General features: G+C 48.1%; 1 protein-coding gene and 1 non-coding gene across 2 annotated transcripts in view; both read left to right on the top strand.

Moving 5' to 3' along the window:
* zswim8 (zinc finger, SWIM-type containing 8) overlaps positions 1-24,041 on the top strand; it is a 219,800-nt gene that overhangs the window by 181,028 nt on the left and 14,731 nt on the right. The window contains 3 exon segments of the mRNA XM_085970598.1: positions 2,384-2,482; positions 10,203-10,327; positions 14,192-14,429. Coding sequence (XP_085826724.1) covers positions 2,384-2,482; positions 10,203-10,327; positions 14,192-14,429 — 462 coding nt within the window.
* On the top strand, positions 18,072-18,143 carry trnat-cgu (transfer RNA threonine (anticodon CGU)). Its single transcript has one exon. It is a non-coding gene; the product is annotated as a tRNA-Thr (tRNA).

Raw genomic sequence — 24,041 nt, 5'->3', positions numbered from 1 at the left:
ATCTGTGTCCCCTAGTCCTTGTACCATTAACTAGTGGGAATAGCCTTTCCCCGTCTAGCCTATCCAAACCCGTCATAATCTTGTACACCTCTATCCACATTCTCACCACTCTCTGGGTAAAGAAGTTTCTCCTGAATTCCCTATTGGATTTATTAGTAACTATCTGATATTTCTGGCCCCTAGTTTTGGATTCCCCCACAAGCGGAAACGTTTTCTCTACGTCTACCCTGTCGAACCCCTTCATCATTTTAAAGAGCTCCATCAGGTCACCCCTCAGCCTTCTCTCTTCTGTTGCTTTTATTTCTAATAATATCCTGAGGTTCGCGCTTGACACTCGCCTTCACTTAAACAAAAATAGTTTTTGTGAACTGCCCCATGTTGTGCAAGGGCACCGCGATGTATGTGAGAGACGACAATCTAACCAAGGCATTTGGATTAGAAGAATGAAGGGGGGGGGGGTGTGGGGTTGGCGAAAGTGTTGGGATGCATGTTGATGAAGTCGTGATTAGATTACCTGTCACCGTGACGACCCAGACCAGGAATAATTAAGTGTAAACTTGAACACAGAGCAATTCTGTTACTCAGGGTGTTTTGCAGGCAAAGTCTCCCATTGTAGAGTGGACCAAATTAATGCTTTGTTTGATTATCTTTGAGTGTGGTTATAGTGGGGAATATTGAACTAACAAGTGATTCTTAGCAGAGAGGTCAATAACCAGGGGGCAGAGATTTACAGTAATTGGGAGAAGGATTAGAGGGGAGTTGAGGAGAACTTTTTTCACCCAGAGGGTGGTGGGGGTCTGGAACTCACTGCCTGAAAGGGTGGTAGAGGCAGATACCCTCATCACACTTAAAAAGTACTTGGATATTCACTCGAAGCGCCGTAACCTACAGGGCTACGGACCAAGAGCTGGAAAGTGGGATTAGGCTGGAGAGCTCTTTTTCGGCCGGCGCAGACACAATGGGCCGAATGGCCTCCTTCTGTGCCGTAAACTTCTAAAAGATTCTGGGAAAGCTGACTACCGTACACCGTTGATTTTGCGTCTTTCCGAATCCATTTCCGAAACTGGTTTGCAAATATCGGCGGCGCAAGAGTTTTTGAGAACCTTGATTGCAATCAGTTGGCAAGCCCTCTGAAGGGTTATCTCCCGTCTCTCACTGATACACCGAGCACTGAATAGCAGAGTGGTTGACTCCTTGCCCTGTCTTATCAGAGGGGCGTTAAAGGATCGATAACATGTATTGTTTAGTGATCCTGGTATGAATTTGCAAATGGAGAATATTTCTTGGCCACTGAGGGGGGGGGGGGGGAAATATTTGGAGATTTCCCCATCACCCTTTTTCTCTTTTTTAAAATAAGATTTTTTTGTGGGTGTTGCTCTCTCGCCATTTTGTCGTGTGATCGACTGTCATAAAATGGGTTATTGACCATTTAAATAGAAACATAGAAGATAGGAGCAGGCCATTCGGCCCCTCGAGCCTGCTCCGCCATTCAATGCGGTCATGGCTGATCATTCAAACTCAGTACCCTGTCCCTGCTCTCTCCCCATACCCTTTGATCCCTTTAGCCTTAAGAAATATATCCAACTCCTTCTTGAATATATTTAATGAATTGGCCTCTACTGCCTTCTGTGTTTGAGAATTCCACAGGTTCACCACTCTCTGGGTGAAGAAATTCCTCCTCATTTCAGTCCTAAATGGCTTACCCCTTATCCTTAGACTGTGACCCCTGGTTCTGGACTCCCCCGCCATCGGGAACATCCTTCCTGCATCTAGTCTGTCCAGTCCTGTCAGAATTTTTTAAGTTTCAATGAGATCCCCTCTCATTCTTCTAAACTCCAGCGAGTATAAGCCCAATCGACCCAATCTCTCCTCATACGTCATTCCTGCCATCCCAGGTATCAGCCTGGTGAATCTTCGCTGAACTCCTTCCATGGCAAGAACATCCTTCCTCAGATCTTTGATAGCCGTTGAATTGGGGAGCAGCTCCGTCGTGCGATATTGGGCAATGTGGTGACCAAGATAATCCAGCGTGAGTCTGAATTGGATCTGGCATGGAACAAAAACCCCTACAAAGAGTTGGGGGTGGGTGGGGTGGGGGGAGAAGCATTGGCTCTCAACTGGAAGATGTGCATCGGCCCAGGCGCGCTGCCGCTTCAGAGCTTGTTCCAAAAAGAGACGCTGAGCTAGACGGTGGGAGCAGGAGAAGGAGCGAGAGTATTACGAACGCCATGACTGAAGTAACGGTTTTATTCCAACGCACCAAGTTGAATAATCAATCCCCCCCCGTGATTTTGTTGTATTTACTTTTTTCCTCTCTAGTGCGTTGTCAGGAACAACAGCACGTCGAAAAAACCTAGACACCTTTTCTGCCTCTTTTTTCCAGTCGTTTCACCAACTGGATCGAGGCCTCCGAGTCGCAATCGCAACAACGAGATGCCTGGCGACGAGGAACTGGGCTTCGAGGCAGCTGTTGCCGCACTGGGTATGTAGACGTTTGACCCTGCAGTGAATGTTGGCTCTTAATTTGCACCGACGAGCAATTTTTACGATTCAAAAGGGATCCATTTTCAAAAATAAATTGAAGAATGCAATTCTGAGCGCACGTGTTTCCTGATTTTAAACTCTACCAGTTCAGCTATGTAAGACTTCGGATCACAGGTCACACACAGATTACCCAAAGGGTCTTGGGAGTTGTAAGGCGTTTTTATTAAGGAGCGGCACTTTAAGTTGAGCACAACACGCAATCAGGACAGCCATAGTCGACACACGACCGTGACAAGCAGCTGGTATCGGTCTCAATCGGACAGACGGCTGGCGTGCGCCAACAGCTCTTCCCTTCCCTTCACCGTCTGTGCTAACAGCTCTTTAGATATCTCTTTTACTCTCTCTTTAGGGCTGGGCCTAGGGTAGATTATCAAAGATACCGTCCACAACCTTTCTAGCACACAAACAGCAGACAGCGAGTCTGGAAACAAGGTCACCGCCATGGTGCAGAATGTTTTAACATCCGCAGGGAACCAAGAACATCAGCAAGTTCTAAGTGTCTATCCAGTTATTCTACCATCAGTCTGAAGAGACTTTTTTTGTCTCAAGTTATTTCTTCCAATTCATGATTTCTTACAGCTATCTCAATCTTTGCCTTAGTTTATGTTTTGGTCCAGTTGTTTTTGATGAATTGATGGGCTGTACGCCAATGTAACCATAGCAACTAAAGCGTGCCAACTATTTGTTCCAAACATGATCGGCTTATTACCAAATGAGAACTACAGGAAACTCTTTTTTATCCGGGACCGACGTGCTGCCGGTTCATCAAAAATTCCGGATAACCGAGAGCTATAGTAAAAGATACGGAGAGCTGAGAGCTCCGTAAAAAGCAACAAACCCTGTTGCTTAGCAACAGGTGCAGAACAATGGCCACAAGTTCCAAGCGTCTCTGTAGCTTAGCAACAGCTGCAGCCACGCCCTTGCACAACAACAGATCGAGAAAGGCAAGTACAATATGAAGTAAAACTTACTCCTGAACCTACTCCTGAATTTTGCCGGTTAACCGAGATTTCCGCTTATTTAGGTGCCGGTAAATCGAGTTTCCTGTACATATGGTTTTTTCTTGGATTTATTTCTATGTAACTCTTTGCTTAGTTTGGATCAACCTTTGTGAAGCAAACCAAATTCACTGGTCAGAATTTTGGCCTTTATTGCAAGGGGGTTGGAGTATAAAAGCAGGGAAGTCCTGCTACAACTGTACAGGGTATTGGTGAGACCACACCTGGAGTACTGCGTACAATTTTGGTCTCCTTATATAAGGAAGGATATACTTGCATTGGAGGCAGTTCAGAGACGATTCACTTGGTTGATTCCTGAGATGAGGGGGTTGACTCATGAAGAAAGGTTGAGCAGGTTGGGCCTATACTCATTGGAACTTAGAAGAATGAGAGGGGATCTTATTGAAACATATAAGGTACTGAGTGGGCTCGACAAGGTAGATGCAGAGAGGATGTTTCCTCTCGTGGGGAAATCTAGAACCCGGGGACATAGTTTCAGAATAAAGGGTCGCCCTTTTAGAACTGAGATGAGGAGGAATTTCTTCTCTCAGAGGGTCGTAAATCTGTGGAATTCTCTGCCCCAGAGAGCCGTGGAGGCTGGGTCATTGAATATATTTAAGGCGGAGATAGACAGATTTTTGCAAGATAAGGGAGTGAAGGGTTATGGGGAGCGGGCAGGGAAGTGGCTTTGAGCCCAAGATCAGCCATGATCTTATTGAATGGCGGAGCAGGCTCGAGGGGCCAAGTGGCCTATTCCTGCTCCTATTTCTTATGTTATGTTCAGCTATTTTAGAGTGAACTCATTTTAAAGCTGCATCAATGAAACTGTAGAGTTCATTGCTTAAAGTATAAAGAAAGAACTTGCATTTATAGATCTCCTTTTCACCACCTCAGGACAGAAAGAAAGACTTGCATTTCTATAGCGCCTTTCACGACCACCGGACATCTCAAAGCGTTTTACAGCCAATTAAGTACTTTTTTTGAAGTGTAGTCACTGTTGTAATGTGGGAAACACGGCAGCCAATTTGCGCACAGCAAGCTCCCACAAACAGCAATGTGATCATGACCAGATACAGGAAACTTTGGTTTATCCGGAAGTTGTATATCCGGAAACCTCAATCTAACGGCAGAAATCAGCAGCCGTTTTGTTAGGTTTTTTTTCTTTTTTTTTTCTTCTCCTAGCATTTTTTTAAACAGTCAGTCTCTGGAAAGCCTCTCTGAAGCTGTTGCTAAACTACAGAGACGCTTCCAAGGTACGGGCCGACTGTTTACAAGCTGTTGCTAAGCAACAGTGTTTGTTGTCCGATACGGAGATGAAAACCTCCGTATCCTTCAACATTAGCGCTGGTCTGTCCGGAAGTTTTCATAGATCGGCGTCCCGTCGGTGCCGGATATCGCGAAGTTTCCTGTAATCTGTTTTAGTAATGTTGGTTGAGGGATAAATATTGGCCAGGAAACCGGGGAGAACTCCCTTGTTCTTCTTCAAAATAGTGCAGCGGGATCTTTCACCTGAGAGAGCAGACGGGGGCCTCGGTTTAACATCTCATCTGAAAGACGGCACCTCCGACAGTGCGGCACTCCCTCAGCATTGCACTGGAGTGTCAGCCTAGATTTTTGTGCTCGAGTCCCTGGAACATAAGAACATAAGTCGGCCATTTGGCCCCTCAAGCCTGCTCCGCCATTCAATAAGATCATGGCTGATCATCGACCTCAACTCCACTTTCCTGCCCGATCCCCATATCCCTTGATTCCCTTAATATCCAAAAATCTATCGATCTCTGTCTTGAATATACTCAACGACTGAGCCTCCACAGCCCTCTGGGGCAGAGAATTCCAAAGATTCACCACCCTCTGAGTGAAGAAATTCCTCCTCATCTCAGTCCTAAATGGCCGACCCCTTATCCTGAGACTGTGCCCCCCTGGTTCTAGTCTCTCCAGCCAGGGGAAACAACCTCTCAGCATCTACCCTGTCAATCCTCTTCAGAATCTTGTATGTTTCAATGAGATCAGCTCTCATTCTTCTAAACTCCAGAGAGAATAGGCCCAACCTGCTCAATCTCTCCTCACAGGACGACATACTTCACTGAGAAGGACTTTAGTGAAGCCCTAGCGTGAAATTTGCTGCTTCTGTCTGTGCACCTGTGTGTCTGACCTCGGCACCTGATGATAATGATGCCAGTGCTAATCAGACGGTTTCTGAGGTCCCGGCACTGTCGGTTCACTGACTCCCATCTCTCGGATGTTGTCGTCGGGCAAAGACGCCAATATTTGCGAGAGGAAATCCTGGAACGTTCCTGGCAGGGAGCGGGAACTCGCTACACCGCCAGAGGTGGCACATCAGAGGCTGCATTGTCCCGTGCTGATCCGACATTCTGAGTGGCTGGTTCCACAGCACCATCAACAGAGGACGGAATAGGCAGGTCACAGGTCAGCCTCTCGCCAAGGGAATTGGTGTGTGTCCAAAAAAAAATATATGGCGCAACGGAAATAAAAATGCTCTCTGGCTATGGAGATGTCTCTGAATCTACCTTGGTCAACCTCAGGAATTTACAGAAACGAACTCTTGTGGGTGATGGCCTTTGTACAACGCTGCGAAAGGACGGCCCAGTTGTCAAACTGGTTGAACATTTAACTTCCACCCTCAAGGCCTGGTTCGAGACCCGACGATGTCCCTATAAGTTCACCCGATTCAATGAGGAGCGTGCGATGGGCTGGTTGGGGGGGATGTGAGGGTTGATAGAGGAGGGCGACACAATGCCCCACCAGGTAGGAGTGAGGCTCCCACTGTTCACAGCTCTGTGGAGATTCAGCTCAGGCTGCCAAATGAGGTGCCGGTAATAAAAACAGAAAATGCTGGAAACACTCGGCAGGTCAGGCAGCATCTGTAGAGAGAGAAACAGAGTCAATGTTTCAGGTCGATGACCTTTCGTCAGAACTGGAAAAAAGCTGGAGATGGAACAGGTTTTTAAGCAAGTGTAGGGGCTGGGAAAGGGGGGAGGGGAGGAAAGAACCAAAGGGAAGGTCTGTGATAGGATGGAAGGCAGGCAAATCCATTGGCAGGATAGGCGCACCAACGTCAGTGTTCTTGCTCCGGCTAACATCCCCAGCATCGAAGCTTTGACCACGCTCAATCAGCTCTGATTGACGGGTCACATTGTCCGCATGCCCGATACGAGACTCCCAAAACAAGCGCTCTACTCGGAGCTCCGACACGGCAAGAGAGCCCCAGGTGGGCAGAGGAAACGCTTCAAGGACACCCTCAAAGCCTCCTTGAAAAAGTGTAACATCCCCACTGACACCTGGGAATCCCTGGCCCAAGACCGCACAAAGTGGAGGAGAAGCATCCGGGAAGGCGCCGAACACCTCGAGTCTCTTCGCCGGGAGCAAGCGCAGGCAGCGCAAGGAGCGCACGTCAACCTAAGCACCCCACCCACCCGCCCCTTCAACCACCGTCTGCCCCACCTGTGACAGAGACTGTCGGTCCCGCATTGGACTCATCGGTCACCTGAGAACTCATTTTTAATGTGGAAGCAAGTCATCCTCGGTTCCGAGGGACTGCCTAAGAAGAGGAGGAAGGCAGGAGAGATTAAGAGACAAAAGGGATGATGGTGCGAGACACAAGGAGATGGTAATGGGACAAGTTAAGAAACAAAAGATGACTAGATGAAGTGTGAATGGTTACTGGTGCTAGTCAGCCCAGTCCAAAGGTGCGCTCGGACCAACAATGATTCTGTGAAATAGAGAAGACGGTGATGTCCAGTAGCTGCTGTCACTAGAGTTTACACATGAATTTCAAAGTGAGGGCGCTACACTCGTCCGAGAGAATGGGTAATTTTCATTTCATCAACATTTAATTAAAAAACAAAGATTTAGCACAAAAAAATAAGCATTTTTAATCAGTGTCCTGTCCTCCACCTGTGAGTAACCTGATTTTAAAATCACTGAAAATGACTTTTTTTAAAAACCATTGACTACTTCCATTGGTGTACACCAGTCAGTTTCTTAAGGGCTGAAAATTGAGTCACGCCAACTTCGCCAGGGCGCTTCTTTTAGCGTCCCGGAAGAATTAGCGCCCCCGCAACTGAAATTGAGCGGTTGCACCCCAAGAGGGAAGCGGGGCGCTCTGAGGAAATATCGCGGCGCTGCGTGGCGCCGCAGTATTGCAGGCCTTCTTCCCCTTCATAAAGGGGAAGGCCTTGCGCAGCGTGACCTGGGGCCTGGCTGGGCCCCCGGGGATCGGGAGTGCCGGCAAAAGAGCACAGCCGGAACTCCACGGGGGGCGGAGGGTAAGGAGGCCGGGGGACCGATGCTGGCAGGCGGCCAGCAACAAAAATGGGCGCCCGGCACCTCGCCTTTAAATAGCGCCGCCCCCACTGCAGATAAGCCCCCCTGACCCCGTCCGGCGGTAAGTCAGGGTGCGCGAGTGGGGCGCTAACGGTTAGCGCCGCCGCTGAATTTCGCGGGAGGCGTTTGCGGCGCCGCGCCGGGCACTAGTTGTCCTCTTGGGGCGCTAACAGGAGGCGCAAAGCAACCCAATTTTTCCCCCCTAAATGTTTTCTGAGGTGTTGAAAAACCTTTTTAACAATGTGCCCTTGCACCTAAGATAATGAGCGCAGTTTGAGGAGCCTACCCAAATCAGCACAATCGGTGGAATCTCACCCTGTTAACCTGGGGGGGCGTGGCCGTTTTTTTTGTGGGCGAGGCCTGATTAGGGCGAATTGAACCTCGAACCGCTACAAAGAGATCGTGGAAACGCGAGCGTTAACGGTTCCGGGCGCGACTCACTGGCGTTTTAAATTCCACGATGTTTTTTGCGTTGGTTCGGCCGATGCTGCCCGGATTGTGCTGATACAATTAGCATAAAGGAGTGGAAACTCTACCCCAGATCTTTATTTTTTTTAAATAATCTATAAAGACTTTGGCTTCTTACCTGGATGTTGGAGTGGTCTCTTAACCGTCTTCCAATGACTGAACTGCAATGTTAATGGTGAGGGAAACTCAAGAACGCGGTGAGACCACACCTTGAGTATTGTGTGCAGTTTTGGTCGCCTTATCTGAGGAAAGATGTTCTTGCCATGGAGGGAGTGCAGCGAAGATTCACCAGACTGATACCTGGGATGGCAGGAATGACGTATGAGGAGAGATTGGGTCGATTGGGCTTATACTCGCTGGAGTTTAGAAGAATGAGAGGGGATCTCATTGAAACTTATAAAATTCTAACAGGACTAAATAGACTAGATGCAGGAAGGATGTTCCCGATGGCGGGGGAGTCCAGAACCAGGGGTCACAGTCTAAGGATAAGGGGTTAGCCATTTAGGACAGAGATGAGGAGGAATTTCTTCACCCAGAGAGTGGTGAACCTGTGGAATTCTCTACCACAGAAGGCAGTTGAGGCCAATTAATTAAATATATTCAAGAAGGAGTTAGATATATTTCTTAAGGCTAAGGGGATCAAGGGATATGGGGAGAAGGCAGGGACAGGGTACTGAATTTGGATGATCAGCCATGATCTCATTAAATGGCGGAGCAGGCTCGAGGGGCCGAATGGCCTACTCCTGCTCCTATCTTCTATGTTTCTGTGATATCTCTGCAAGATGTAAGAATTCCTGGCTGCCCCTGTGCAGGTTAAATAGTAACTGTATTTTAATGACTGTAAAGCACTTTGGGGCGTCCTGAGGTCATGAAAGGCGCTTGGATAATAAAAGCAAGTCTATTTTATTACTGGACCTCTATTAATACAGGAAACTCTCGTTTAAACGGTACCTAAATATCCGGAATTCTCGAATAACCGGCAAAATTCATACTCCGAAAACAACACCTCAATAACTGGAAATGTTGCCGAGTCCGAGTCTCCCGTGGTGGCCAAGTTAGTCAGTGGGGGTAGTTCTCCAAACTGCCACTACTCGGCTTCTTGGCGCTGTCGGAAGTCCGAACACCTCAATGGCAGGAGTCTGACTCTCCCGCGCTGCCAGTAGTCTCTTCCGCTCCGCCATTTTTCTGTTTACTGTATAAGTTTTGTTTTACTGTTAAGTAATTAAAGAGTTATGATGGATTACCCTCAACTGGCAGTACTGTACTTAATCAAGCATCTTCCACCATCCATTTAACACCACATTCTGTAGGTGAGCACCCAGTTACTGTATACTGCACATTTCTTGATTTTTTAAATTTTTGTTTGTTAATAACAGCCTTGGTAGATAACCCTCTCCGTCATCCGGAATTTTTAATCAACCGGCACCATCCCGGTCCCGTCGGTGCCGGATACCAAAGAGTTTCCTGTACATTTTTTTGGCCATTAAATTTTGCGTCACGATATCATTACGATCCGTTTAATGCAGTTGGGAAGGAAGCAAAACCGAATAATCGCTCTCCTCATGCTTGCTGCTGGTCCGCCGGCCACCGATTGCGACTCCATTTTCGTGAGACGCCTTGGGACGTTTTGCTACGTTAAAGGCGCTACATAAATGCAAGTTGTGGTTGTTGTTGTTGTGAAAGACCCGTCCCCCATTCTGCTGCCTCTGAAGAGTTAAGCCAGATGTGCGCGTGGGTGTTTGATCTTAAACGTATGCTTGAAATATCACGATCGCACTCGGCTTTCAAACGCCAACTTTGACACGGGTAAAACTCACAAGGCTTCTTCATTTCTGCGCCTTTCCTTAGGTATGAAGACCACAGTAAGTGAAGCGGAACACCCTTTGTTATGTGAAGGCACTAGGAGAGAGAAAGGAGACCTGGCACTTGCCCTTATGATCACATACAAAGATGATCAAGCCAAGCTTAAAAAGGTACGCACGGCGGCGCGATCTGTAACGCCACAACTTTTATTTGTTGCATGCAGCTGCTAGTGATTTTAGAAACGTCTGATTCATGCTGTCGGTGCGAATGAATTAATTTGAATAAGTTGCCAAATGTGCGCTCTCCGTACAATTTGGGTTTTTTTTAAATCAAGAAGGGGCCCTTTCCCAATGAAATACTTTGCTGAAGAGATTCTTAACCCGTCGCAGCGCTTGCAGTCACGCCGGTGTCCCATTTGCTAATTGCCATATCTAGTTGCTTTGTATTGCTCGAGCCTGCGACAATTGGCTGTTGTAAAACACGGCTGGTGAAGCTGAAATTCAATCTTTTGTCATGCGCCAAATGGACGGGCAAGTGTACTTTTTAGACTTTGAGCAATTTTTAAAAAAAATATGCGGCGTATAACCTTTCATTTAGGTTTTAATTTATATTCGACAAATGGATAAAAGTTTTTTAAAACTGTAAATAATCTTTGATCACAGATTTAAGAAAACTGGCAAATACCAAAGCTGGGGGTGGGGGAAAGAGAGAAGATGAGGAGATTTTTTTTTTTTTACTCAGCGAGTTGTTCTGATGTGAAGGCCCTTGAGAGGGTGCAGAGGAGATTTACCAGAATGGTTCCGGGTATGGGGGATCTTGGCTACAAGGACAGGTTGGAGAAGCTGGATTTGATTTCATTAGAGCAAAGGAGGTTGAGGGGTGATTTGATCGAGGTGTACAAGATTATGCCGGGTTTGGATAGGCTAGACGGGGAAAGGCCGTTCCCACTAGTTGATGGTACAAGGACTAGGGGACACAGATTTAAGGTTTTGGGCAAGAGATACAGGGGGGGATGTGAGGAAAAACCTTTTTACGCAGCGAGTGGTGAGGACCTGGAACTCGCTGCCGACGGAAGTGGTGGAAGCGGAGACACTCGATGTTTTCAAGGGGAGACTGGATAGGCACTTGAGGGAAATAAACTTGCAGGGCTACGGGGATAGAGCGGGGGAATGGGACTGACTGGATTGCTCTGCAGAGAGCCGGCACGGACTCGATGGGCCGAATGGCCTCCTTCTGTGCCGTTATGACTCTCTGAATGCGCTGCCTGACAGGGTGGTGGAAAAAGATTCAATAATAACTTTCCAAAGGGGGATTTGGATATACACTTAAGAAAGGAAACATTTGCAGGGCGATGGGGAAAGAGTAGGGGGGAGTGGGACTCATTGGAGAGCTCTTTCAGAGAGCCGGCACAGACAGAATGGCCTCCTTCTGTGCTGGTATCATTCTATGATCACAAGTGTAAGGTGCTGTGCATCGTCTTGGTGTCTGCAGCTACCTTCTGGCTGACAGCAACCTACTGCTTAAAGTACCACCAGGCTTCGGTTTTGGCCTAGTCTGGCTTCAGAGAGCGAGAACCACGCTCCCATGCTTGGAGGCGAAGCGGCAGTCTGGAAAGGAGTGTGTCGCTGAGGGGGAGCAAGCTGCCAGACTTTGTTCCCCCTGCGGAGATGGGGAGTCCTTTGTCTGGCTTGGTGCAGTATAACCGGATTATTATCTGAATGGCAATAGATTGGGAAAAGGGGAAGTGCAACGAGACCTGGGTGTCCTTGTGCACCAGTCGCTGAAGGTAAGCATGCAGGTGCAGCAGGTGGTTAAGAAGGCAAATGGTATGTTGGCCTTCCAAGCAAGAGGATTCGAGTACAGGAGCAAGGATGTCTTGCTGCAGTTGTACAGGGCCTTGGTGAGACCACACCTTGAGTACTGTGTGCAGTTTTGATCGCCTTATCTGAGGAAAGATGTTCTTGCCATGGAGGGAGTGCAGAGAAGATTCACCAGACTGATACCTGGGATGGCAGGAATGACGTATGAAGAGAGATTGAGTCGATTAGGCTTATATTCGCTGGAGTTTAGAAGAATGAGAGGGGATCTCATTGAAACTTATAAAATTCTAACAGGACTAGACAGACTAGATGCAGGAAGGATGTTCCCGATGGTGGGGGAGTCCAGAACCAGGGGTCACAGTCTAAAGATAAGGGGTAAGCCATTTAGGACTGAGATGAGGAGGAATTTCTTCACCCAGAGAGTGGTGAACCTGTGGAATTCTCTACCACAGAAGGCAGTTGAGGCCAACTTATTAAATATATTCAAGAAGGAGTTAGATATATTTCTTAAGGCTAAAGGGATCAAGGGATATGGGGAGAAAGCAGGGACAGGGTACTGAGTTTGGATGATCAGCCATGATCTCATTGAATGACGGAGCAGGCTCGAGGGGCCGAATGGCCTACTCCTGCTCCTATCTTCTATGTTTCTATGTAACTTGCTTTGAATGAGGTGGGGGGTGGGGGCGAATCCTCAAACTGGACTCCAGCAGGAGAAAATACCGCCCTCTATATTTAACTTGAGTGGCCCTGAGCACGAATGTTGTAACTGCAGTGTGATTTTTTTTTTTTATCCGCCCACTAAATTACTGTTCAAAATGATTCACGTTGGAGCCAAGCTTGCTGGAGGTGGTTCTAAATGAGATGTAAATCGTATTGACAACTGCCTCTGCTGGCAGAGGTAATGGAGAGCTTTCTGTGGAGTCTGACGTTCCACCCACTTCTGTGGCGGAATTACTGCCAGATTTAAAAATAAAAAACCTTCTAGCTGTTAGATTTTTAACTTTGAATATTCCAAAGTTTGCTTTCAGCCTGAGACTGCCACATGTAAACATAAGTTCCCCTCCAAGTCGCACACCATCCCGACTGGAAATACAATTGGCTGTTCCTTCATCGTCGCCGGGTCAAAATCCTTGGAAGTCCCTCCCTAACGGCACTGTGGGAGTACCTTCACCACACGGACTGCAGCGGCTCAAGAAGGAGGCTCACCACCACCTTCTCGAGGACGATTCGGGAATGGGCAATAAATGCCAGCGACGCCCACATTTCCTGAACGAATAATTAAAAATAAAATTAATACCGAGTGCCGCAAAACATGAAGTAACCACGTGTTTTGTGGTGAATCTAGCACTTGGGGAAATGCGAGTCGGTTTTTTTTTTCTTTTTTTTTGCGTAGTCTTATTTTACAGCCGTTATCTAATGAGTGCTAAAACTGGTGTGAATATTACTGGAAACTAAAGCTGCCTTTATATTGAGATTCGAATCGCGTGTTTTCAATCACCTGGAAGTTGTGCAGCTGAGGGAAAAGCCCCACGGCACCCTCGCTGGATTTTTAAAAAAAATATTCATTCACGGGATGTGGGCTTCGCTGGCAAGACCGGCATTTATTGCCCATCCCTAACTGCGCTCGAGAAGGTGGTGGTGAGCCACCGCCTTGAACCGCAGAGAGCAGTTAAGAGTCAACCACATTGCTGTGGGTCTGGAGTCACATATCGGCCAGACCGGGTAAGGGCGGCAGATTTCCTTCCCTAAAGGACATTAGTGAATTTAAATTCCCCCAGCTGCCTGTGGTGGGATTTGAACTCGAGTCTCCGGATTACTAGTTCAGTAACATAACCACTATGCTACCGTACCCGATGCTACAGCCATCAGGAAGATCTGGCTTGCGAAAGGAAGAAAGGGGGTTCTCTCGGCAGCCGGACCTGGTCGGTCTGGCCAGTTGACTCTGGGTTTACTGCTGACTGAGATCTATGCACCTCGGGGGATGGGGGGTGTCAGCCCACACCAACACCCCACTGTGCTATTTATATTAGTATACAGCAACAGAAATAACGCGAGTAAGTCAACAAATGCAGAGATCTGATGACCTTGTGAGCTCCCTGGATACCTTTTTATGAATCTCTTCGGGATCCAATTTGAAAACCTATGTTGTAGAACCTGTCTTTTACAAAGGATTTCTCCCCCCCTACCCCCCCCATTGAAATTTTCTTGTTCTAGATTCTGGACAAGTTGTTGGACAGAGAGAGCCAAACTCACAAACCTCAGACGCTGAGCTCGTTCTACTCGTCGAGTAAGCCACTGGCCGCCAGTCAGAAATCGCCATCGAAGCACGCGTCCCAGGCGGCCTCTGGTGTCCATCAGATGGCGAGCACATCATCGGCACCTCAGCAAGCGAGTGCGACGGCCCCGGTGCAGAACACTCCAGCAGAGAACTTTCAGGAGGGGACAACCCAGGGTACGAACTCCAGTCTTTTCTCATTGTCGATTTTTCACCAATAATTCAATTAATAAGTTGTGGTTGTCATTTTTCCTTTAAAAAGCGATTTGTACTCACTCAATTTTATGATGTATAAAGAAAACTTGAAAAGTCTTCAAGGAGGAGAGGGTAGTGGAGGGGCTTAGGGAGGAATTTTTTTTTAATTTTAATTCGTTCGTGAAATGTGGGTATTGCTGGCGAGGCCAGCATTTATTGCCCATCCCTAGTTGCCCTCGAGAAGCTGGTGGTGAACCGCCTTCTTGAACCGCTGCAGTCCGTGTGGTGAAGGTGCTCCCACAGTGCTGTTAGGGAGTCATAGAGTTATACAGCACAGAAAGAGGCCCTTCGGCCCATCGTGTCCGCGCCGGCCATCAAGCCCTGTCTATTCTAATCCCATTTTCCAGCACTTGGTCCGTAGCCTTGTGTGCTATGGTGTTTCAAGTGCTCATCTAAATGCTTCTTGAATGTTGTGAGGGTTCCTGCCTCTACCACCCTTTCAGGCAGTGAGTTCCAGATTCCAACCACCCTCTGGATGGAAAAAGTTTTCCCTCAAATCCCCTCTAAACCTCCTGCCCCTTACCTTGAAACTATGCCCCCTGGTTATTGACCCCTTTATTAACGGGAAAAGTTCCGTTATATCTACCCTATCCTCATAATTTAGTACACCTCAATCAGGTCCCCCCTCAGCCTTCTCTGCTCTAAGGAAAACAACCCCAGCCTGTCCAGTTTCTCTTCATAGCTGAAGCGCTCCAGCCCAGGTAACATCCTGGTGAATCTCCTCTGCACCCTCTCCAATGCAATCACATCCTTCTTATAGTGTGGCGACCAGAACTGCACACAGTATTCCAGCTGTGGCCTAACTAGCGTTTTGTACAGCTCCATCATAACCTCCCTGCTTTTATATTCTATGCCTCAGCTAATGAAGGCAAGTATCCCATATGCCATTTTAACTGCCTTCAGGGATCTATGTACATGCACACCAAGGTCCCTCTGATCCTCTGTCCTTCCTAGGGTCCTACCATTCATTGTGTATTCCCTTGCCTTGTTAGTCCTCCCAAAATGCATCCTCTCACACTTTTCAGGTTTAAATTCCATTTGCCACTGTTCTGTCCATCTAACCAACCCGTCTATATCATCCTGTAGCCTGAGGCTTCCCTCCTCGCTATTTATCACTCCACCAATTTTCGTGTCATCTGCGAACTTACTGATCATACCTCCTACATTCATATCTAAATTATTAATGTACACTACAAACAGCAAAGGACCCAGCACCGATCCCTGCGGTACACCACTGGACACAGGCTTCCAGTCACAAAAACAACCTTTGACCATCACCCTCTGCCTCCTGCCACTAAGCCAATTTTGGATCCAATGTGCCAAATTGCCCTGGATCCCATGGGCTCTTACCTTCTTGACCAGTCTCCCATGTGGGACTTTGTCAAAAGCCTTACTGAAGTCCATGTAGACTACATCAACTGCACTACCCTCATCCACACACCTAGTCACCCCCTCGAAATATTAAATCAAATTGGTTAGACATGATCTCCCCTAACAAAGCCATGCTGACTATCCTTGATTAATCCTCCCAAGTGGAGACTAATTCTGTCCCTCAGAATTTTTTCCAATAATTTCCCTACCACTGATGTTAGGCTCACTGGCCTGTAATTCCCTGGTTTATCCCTACTACCCTTCTTGAATAATGGTACTACGTTAGCTGTCCTCCAGTCCTCTGGCACCTCCCCTGTGGCCAGAGAGGTTCTGAAAATTTGTGTCAGAGCCCCTGCAATCTCCTCCCTTGCCTCACGCAGCAGCCTGGGATACATCTCGTCTGGGCCTGGGGATTTATCCACTTTTAAGGAGGGAGTTCCAGGATTTTGACCCAGCAACGATGAAGGAACGGTGATATATTCCCGAGTCAGGATGATGTGTGACTTGGAGGGGAACCTGGAGATGCTGGTGTTCCCATGCGCCTGCTGCCCTTGTCCTTCTAGGTGGTAGAGCCGCGGGTTTGAGAATTCCAAAGTATGGGGCCGAGGCAGCTGAAGGCCAATGGTGCGAGGAAGGAAAGGGAGGGGACGCACATGAGGTCAGAGTCAGCGGTATGGAGGTGGGGGCTTGTAGGGCTGGTGAAGGTTACAGGGATATGAAAGGGAAAAGCCATGGATTTAAGTAGGGAATCCAAACTCGCAGGATAAGAATTTTAAATTTGAGGTGGTGGGGGGAGCGGAAGCCAGTGAAGGTCAGCGAGGAGAGGAGTGATAGATGATGGGTGAACGGGACTTGTTGCAGAATAGGATACGGTCGGCAGAGTTTTGAGTGAGCTGAAGCTTAGAGGGTGGGCGATGGGGCATAGAAACATAGAAGATAGGAGCAGGAGTCGGCCATTCGGCCCCTCGAGCCTGTTCCGCCATTCAATGCGATCATGGCTGATCATCCAAATTCAGTACCCTGTCCCTGCTTTCTCCCCATATCCCTTGATCCCCTTAGCCTTAAGAAATATATCTAACTCCTTCTTGAATATATTTAATGAATTGGCCTCAACTGCCTTGTGTGGTAGAGAATGCCACAGGTTCACCACTCTCTGGGTGAAGAAATTCCTCCTCGTCTCAGTCCTAAATGGCTTACCCCTTATCCTTAGACTGTGACCCCTGGTTCTGGACTCCCCCCGCCATCGGGAACATCCTTCCTGCATCTAGTCTGTCTAGTCCTGTTAGAATTTTATAAGTTTCAATGAGATCCCCTCTCATTCTTCTAAACTCCAGCGAGTATAAGCCCAATCGACCCAATCTCTCCTCATACGTCATTCCTGCCATCCCAGGTATCAGTCTGGTGAATCTACGCTGCACTCCCTCCATGGCAAGAACATCCTTCCTCAGATAAGGCGACCAAAACTGCACACAATACTCAAGGTGTGGTCTCACCAAGGCACCGGCTAGGAGAGCATTGGAACAGCCAGGCTTCTTCCCATGTTAATGCTCTTTCATGGGGTGCCTTTCTGCCGCCACTCAAATATTGTTATTCTCCAGATGAGATCTGTGGAGGCTGAGCCAGTGAATATATTCAAGGCGGAGTTAGACAGATATTTGAGCAACAGGGGAGTCGAGGGTTATGGGGAGCGGGCGGGGAAGTGGAGTTGAGGCCAAGATCAGATCAGCCATGATCTTATTGAATGGCGGAGCAGGCTCGAGGGGCCGAATGGCCGACTCCTGCTCCTATTTCTTATGTTCAGTCCAAACAGAGGAGAGGTTAGAACCCAGTATGTGGTCTTAACCTCTCCCTTCACAGCACCCTGTGCCATCCACCCCTGCAGTGTTGAGCGCCAGCACGTTGCTTCCACTGCACGGGTCAGTTAGGGACTTGTAGGAAGGATTACTTGCTGGAGCGCAGAGCTGGAATGAAGGAGAGCAAGTGCTTGTGGGATTGGAGGTGGGTGCATCCTTCTGGCTTGGTGGGCTATCTGGATCACTTCAGCCGCTGAATCGAGTGGACTGGAACTCGCGGGGCCTGATGAAAGATGCGCTTTGAAAGCTCGGCCTCAGCAGCTCCTGCGGTCATTTGAGTGCGCGCCAAGCAGCTGGCGCACTTTGGAGGAGCCTCTCTGGAGGAGCCCACAACTCTTGCAGCGTGGTGGCCAAGTGGTAAGGCGTCGGTCTCGTAAACCGAAGTTCATGGGTTCGACCCCCATCTACGCCTGGGGAGATTTTATCACATTTAATTTGACATTTCACCTGTGGAATTCTCTGCCACAGAGGGCGGTGGAGGCCAGTTCATTAAATATATTCAAGAAAGAGTTGGATATATTTCTTAAGGCTAAAGGGATCAAGGGATATGGGGAGAAGGCAGGGACAGGGTACTGAATTTGGATGATCAGCCATGATCTCATTGAATGGCGGAGCAGGCTTGAAGGGCCGAATGGCCTACTCCTGCTCCTATCTTCTATGTTTCTTGATTCGTGTCGTGCTGCTTGACGGCCTGACCAAGTTGCAGGCCACCATTCAGAGTGTGGCCACCCCCCGGGCCCTCTGCAGAGCTCCCTGTTCCTGATGTCCTGAACTCAGGCATAGCTACCATTCATAGAATCATAGAATAGCACAGAAGGGTGCCATTCGGCCCATCGAGTCTGCGCTGGCTCTTTCGAAGAGCAACCCAGTTAGTCCCACTCCCCCGCTCTTTCCCCATATCCCTGCAATTTTTTCTTCTTCAGGTATTTATCCAATTTCCTTTTGAAGGCTGCTGTTGAATCTGCCTCCACCGCCCTATCAGGTAGAGCGTTCCAAATCCTAACCACTCGCTGCGTAATAACGTTTTTCATCATGTCCCTGGTTCTTTTGCCAATCACCTTAAACCTGTGTCCTCTGGTTATCGACCATTCAACCATTGGAAACAGTTTCTCTTTATTTACTCTATCTAAACCCTGCATGATTTTAAACACCTCTATCAAATCTCCTCTTAGCCTTCTGTACACGAAGGAGAACAGCCCCAACTTTTTTTTTATTCGTTAATGGGATGTGGGCGTCGCTGGCAAGGCCAGCATTTATTGCCCATCCCTAATTGCCCTTGAGAAGGTGGTGGTGAGCCGCTGCCTTGAACTGCTGCAGTCCGTGTGGTGAAGGTACTCCCACAGTGCTGTTAGGGAGGGAGTTCCAGGATTTTGACCCAGCGACGATGAAGGAACGGCCGATATATTTCTAAGTGAGGATGGTGTGTGACTTGGAGGGGAACTTGGAGGTGGTGGTGTTCCCATGTGTCTGCTGCCCTTGTCCTTCTAGGTGGAAGAGGTCGCGGGTTTGGGAGGTGCTGCTGAAGAAGCCTTGGCGAGTTGCTGCAGTGCATCTCCGGTCTATCCACTAACTATATTCCCTCATCCCTGGAACCATTCCAGTAAATGTCTTCTATACCCTTCAAGGCCTTCACATCCTTCCTAAAGTGCGGTGCCCAGAATTGGACACAGTACACCAGCTGGGGCCGAACTAGTGTTTTATAAAGGTTTAGCATAACTTCCAACTGCTTTGATTGGAGGTGCACAGACTTCAGGCTCCAATCTACAGCAGTTGGTTTTGTTTGGATTCATCCTGTTGAGGAATCAGATTGAAACGGTCCTAAAGTTGGGCTTCAGCAATCCCAGGGCTGGCCGTTGATGTGGTCTCACACCGATATCTTGCTACAATGAAGGAGTGCCCAGCAACAGGGAACTGGAAGATGACCGCATAGATGATGCCTCGATTTTAAAATGTTCATCCTTGTGTTCAAATTCCTCCATTGCCTCTTCCCCTCCCTATCTCTGTAACCTCCTCCGTATCCTCCGCGATCTCTGCGCTCCTCCAATTCTGACCTCTTGAGCATGCCCGATTTTAATCGCTCCATCATTGGGGGCCGTGCCTTAAGTTGCCAATGTGCCCTAAGCTCTGGAATTCCCTCCCTAAACCTTTCTACCTCTCTCTCCTCCTTTAAGCCGCTCCTTAAAACCTACTTCTTTGACCAAGCTTTTGGCCACCTGTCCTAATATCCCTTATGTGGCTCGGTGTCAAATTTTGTCTGATTATACTCCTGTGAAGCACCGTGGGACGTTTTACTACATTAAAGGCGCTATATAAATACAAGTTGTTGTTATACAGGGCTGGCAGTGAAATGGCGGCGTGGGCTGGAGTGCCCATGGTTTTAAGGGTACCTGTCTTGCATGGCAAAGCCCCACTTCCCTCGCCAGAAGGATGACATTGGAAAAGCCCAAAGGTGCTGTGTACGGTCTGAGCAATTGCAATTCCCTTGGTTGACCACCTGTCGATGGGGGAGAGGGCAGAGCTTTAAGAAGCCTGCATTGCTTCAGTGTCTGAAGGAGAATAGAAAAATAGCAAAAATACAGCTGCTTGTTATGAGCGACCCAATAGACTTGCCCTTTAAGAAAGCGGATCTACCACCCAGTGCCCATTTGCAGAGGACACTGAGCGACAGCCTCGCTGTTCAGGCACTCAATGTATTATGGAGCCATCACGTCATTAACATAATGTCTGCACCACAAACTCCATGGGACCTCATTGTGCTGTGAGACGCTCGCCCAGTGCTGAGAACCAGCTCGATGCCAGCTTCTGATCAGTGCTGCAGGGGCCAACACTCCCATTATCAGCCCCAAATTTACTTTCCAGCGAGCCCCAGGGCGATTAGTCATTCTCGCATCTCCTGATTGGCGAAACTCCCGCAAAAAACTGCTGCTGTAGAAAACAATTTCAGGGGGGGCAGAGATTTACAGTAATTGGGAGAAGGATTAGAGGGGAGTTGAGGAGAACTTTTTTCACCCAGAGGGTGGTGGGGGTCTGGAACTCACTGCCTGAAAGGGTGGGAGAGGCAGAAACCCTCATCACATTTAAAAAGTACTTGGATATGCACTTGAAGCGCCGTAACCTACAGGGGGTTATGGACCGAGAGCTGGAAAGTGGGATTAGGCTGGGTAGCTCTTTCTCGGCCGGCGCAGACGCAATGGGCTGAATGGCCTCCTGTGTGGTAAACTTCTATGATTCTAAGTGCATTAGACCGTAATTGTATTTTAAGCAAATAGTCTGGAAACCGTGTTTGTTTTCCCTATGCTGCAACCACGGTGTGTAACTGCTTTCCCTCAGGAAGCCTAGGATGATTCATCTCTTGTACAGGAAGGGTAGAGCACGTTGTGCATTAATTTGGTGGCAAGATCTTAAGATGGTGCAAGATGCTGTCGCGTTGCGAGTACTATTTCTATCGCCGACTTCAACATAAGAGCAGGAATAGGCCACTTGGCCCCTCGAGCCTGCTCCGCCATTCAATAAGATCATGGCTGATCTTGGGCTCAAAGCCACTTCCCCGCCCGCTCCCCATAACCCTTCACTCCCTTATCTTGCAAAAATCTGTCTATCTCCACCTTAAATGTATTCAATGACCCAGCCTCCACGGCTCTCTGGGGCAGAGAATTCCACAGATTTACGACCCTCTGAGAGAAGAAATTCCTCCTCATCTCAGTTCTAAAAGGGCGACCCTTTATTCTGAAACTGTGCCCCCGAGTTCTAGATTTCCCCACGAGGGGAAACATCCTCTCTGCATCTACCCTGTCGAGCCCCCTCAGTATCTTATATGTTTCAATAAGATCACCTCTCATTCTTCTAAACTCTGTGAGCTATGGGGGCGGTTTGTGGTGGATGGACGGTATGTGGCCACCAGATGGAGACAAAGTCCCCCTCTCACTCCAATTCAGGTGAAGGCCACACCCACCTCCAACACACCTGAGGCAAATCTACCCATTAGCTCAGGAGTTCAAAAGGCAAACTGGTGCATCCCTTCAGGGCCAGTGCCTGAGGAGAAAGCCAAGACTGTTGTTGAAAACCAGCTTGCAGCTGCCACAGAGAGGTCTACTATTGAACCCGAGTGGGGTATTGTTTAGTTCTGAGAGTCTGATATGATCCCTGGACCGGCTGAGAAAGATCCAGTGGTAAAGTAACCCTGGCTTATTGTTTTTGGAGAAAATTGATTTAAGGACTGCCTTCCTTACCACCCGGGGCGGGTGATGGCTTTTGTTCTTCATTTTTCTTGTTGAACGTCATATGTTTTTGGATTTTGCCAGACGTGAACCTTTTTTCCCCGTTTTCTAAAAATAAAACACAGCTAACTGCTGTTTCTCATTTACCAATCTTGTGACTGTGCTTGTGTCCGCCCCCCCCCTGCATCAACACACCCTTCGGTCTAGGTGGTGGTTGATTACAACTCCAATGAGTATAGGCTCAACCTGCTCAACCTTTCCTCATAAGTCAACCCCCTCATCTCGGGAATCAACCGTGTGAATCGACTCTGAACTGCTTAACCATCGATGCTGGCAGTGCTCAAGGGGTGCTTGGATTTTTCCATTTCATTGCCTGGTCCCTTTGGAAGCGCTGGCAAACCAGCCCGGGTAAATAGCGAGGACACGTCTTGGTCCGGATAATGTGTCGTGTCCGGCCGCTGGAGATTGCTCATCTGGGCTGGTTCTTCGAAATAATCGAGAGCCGGCTGAAACGACCCAGCGGTCCGCACTTTGCTTTTAGGCCCCTTCTGTCGTGCAACGCAACACCAAATGGGGTACACCGAATGTGAAGCAGCACACTTTAAACCGGTGCTCGGTAGAGACAGAGAATTATTTAAATGGTGATAGATTGGGAAATGTTGATGTACAGAGGGACCTGGGTGTCCTTGTACACCAGTCACTGAAAGCAAACATGCAGGTGCAGCAAGCAGTTAGGAAGGCAAATGGTATGTTGGTCTTCATTGTAAGAGGATTTGAGTACAGGAGCAAGGATGTCTTACTACAGTTATACAGGGCCTTGGTGAGACCACAGCTGGAGTACTGTGTGCAGTTTTGGTCGCCTTACCTAAGAAAGGATATACGTGCCATAGAGGGAGTGCAGCGAAGGTTCACCAGACTGATTCCTGGGATGGCAGGACTGTCGTATGAGGAGAGATTGGGTCGACTAGGTCTGTATTCACTAGAGTTTAGAAAAATGAGAGAGGATCTCTTCGAAACATATACAATTCTGACAGGGCTAGACAGACTGGATGCAGGGAGGATGTTTCCCCTGGCTGGGGGTTCTAGAAGGAGGGGTCACAGTCTCAGGATATGGGGTAGGACATTTAGGACTAAGATGAGGAGAAATTTCTTCACTGAGGGTGGTGAACCTGTGGAATTCTCTACCACAGAAGGCTGTGGAGGCCAAGTCACTGAATATATTTAAGAAGGAGATCGATAGATTTCTAGACACAAAAGGCATCAAGGGGTATGGGGAGAGAGCGGGAATATGGTATTGAGATAGGGGATCAGCCATGATCATATTGAATGGCGGAGCAGGCTCGAAGGGCCGAATGGCCGACTCCTGCTCCTATTTTTCTATGTTAATACCTACCTCGTTGACCAAGCTTGTGGTCATCTGCCCTAATTTCTCCTCATGCAGCTCGGTGTCAATTGTTGTCTGATTACGCTCCTCTGAGCTGCCGTGGGACGTTTTACTACGTTAAAGGCGCTATATAAATACAAGTTGTTGTTGTTGTAACGCTGTATATCTGTTTCGGCTGATTTTGCGAAAAGAAAGTTGGCAGTTGATTGTTGGCAGTGTCATTTGGGGATCTGGCCGGGAGGAATCACTGCGAGCTGTAATGGGAGTTTTCTCAACATACATTCTGAAGAATTGTGGTCCCTGAAATGATGTGCTGGCGTTAATTTAGCTCCCCGTGCATAGAATCACAGAATGAAACCGCACAGAAGGAGGTCATTCGGCCCATCGTGCCTCAACAACAACTTGTATTTATATAGCACCTTTAATGTAGTAAAACGTCCCAAGGCGCTTCATAGGAGTATTTTAAGACCAAAAATTTGACACTGAGCCACAGAAGGATAAATTAGGGCAGGTGTCCAAAAGCCTGGTCAAAGAGGTAGCTCCAATGTCATAGAAACATAGAAGATAGGAGCAGGAGTAGGCCATTCGGCCCCTCGAGCCTGCTCCGCCATTCAATGAGATCATGGCTGATCATCCAAATTCAGTACCCTGTCCCTGCCTTCTCCCCATATCCCTTGATCCCTTTAGCCTTAAGAAATATACCTAACTC

This window comes from Somniosus microcephalus, chromosome 29, assembly GCF_052327205.1.
Source record: "Somniosus microcephalus isolate GS21.2 chromosome 29, FLI_Smic_1.0, whole genome shotgun sequence".
In the NCBI taxonomy this organism is placed as follows: Eukaryota; Metazoa; Chordata; class Chondrichthyes; order Squaliformes; family Somniosidae; genus Somniosus; species Somniosus microcephalus.
The sequence above is the reverse complement of the archived record's forward strand: the minus strand, read 5'-3'. Positions and strand labels throughout refer to the sequence as shown.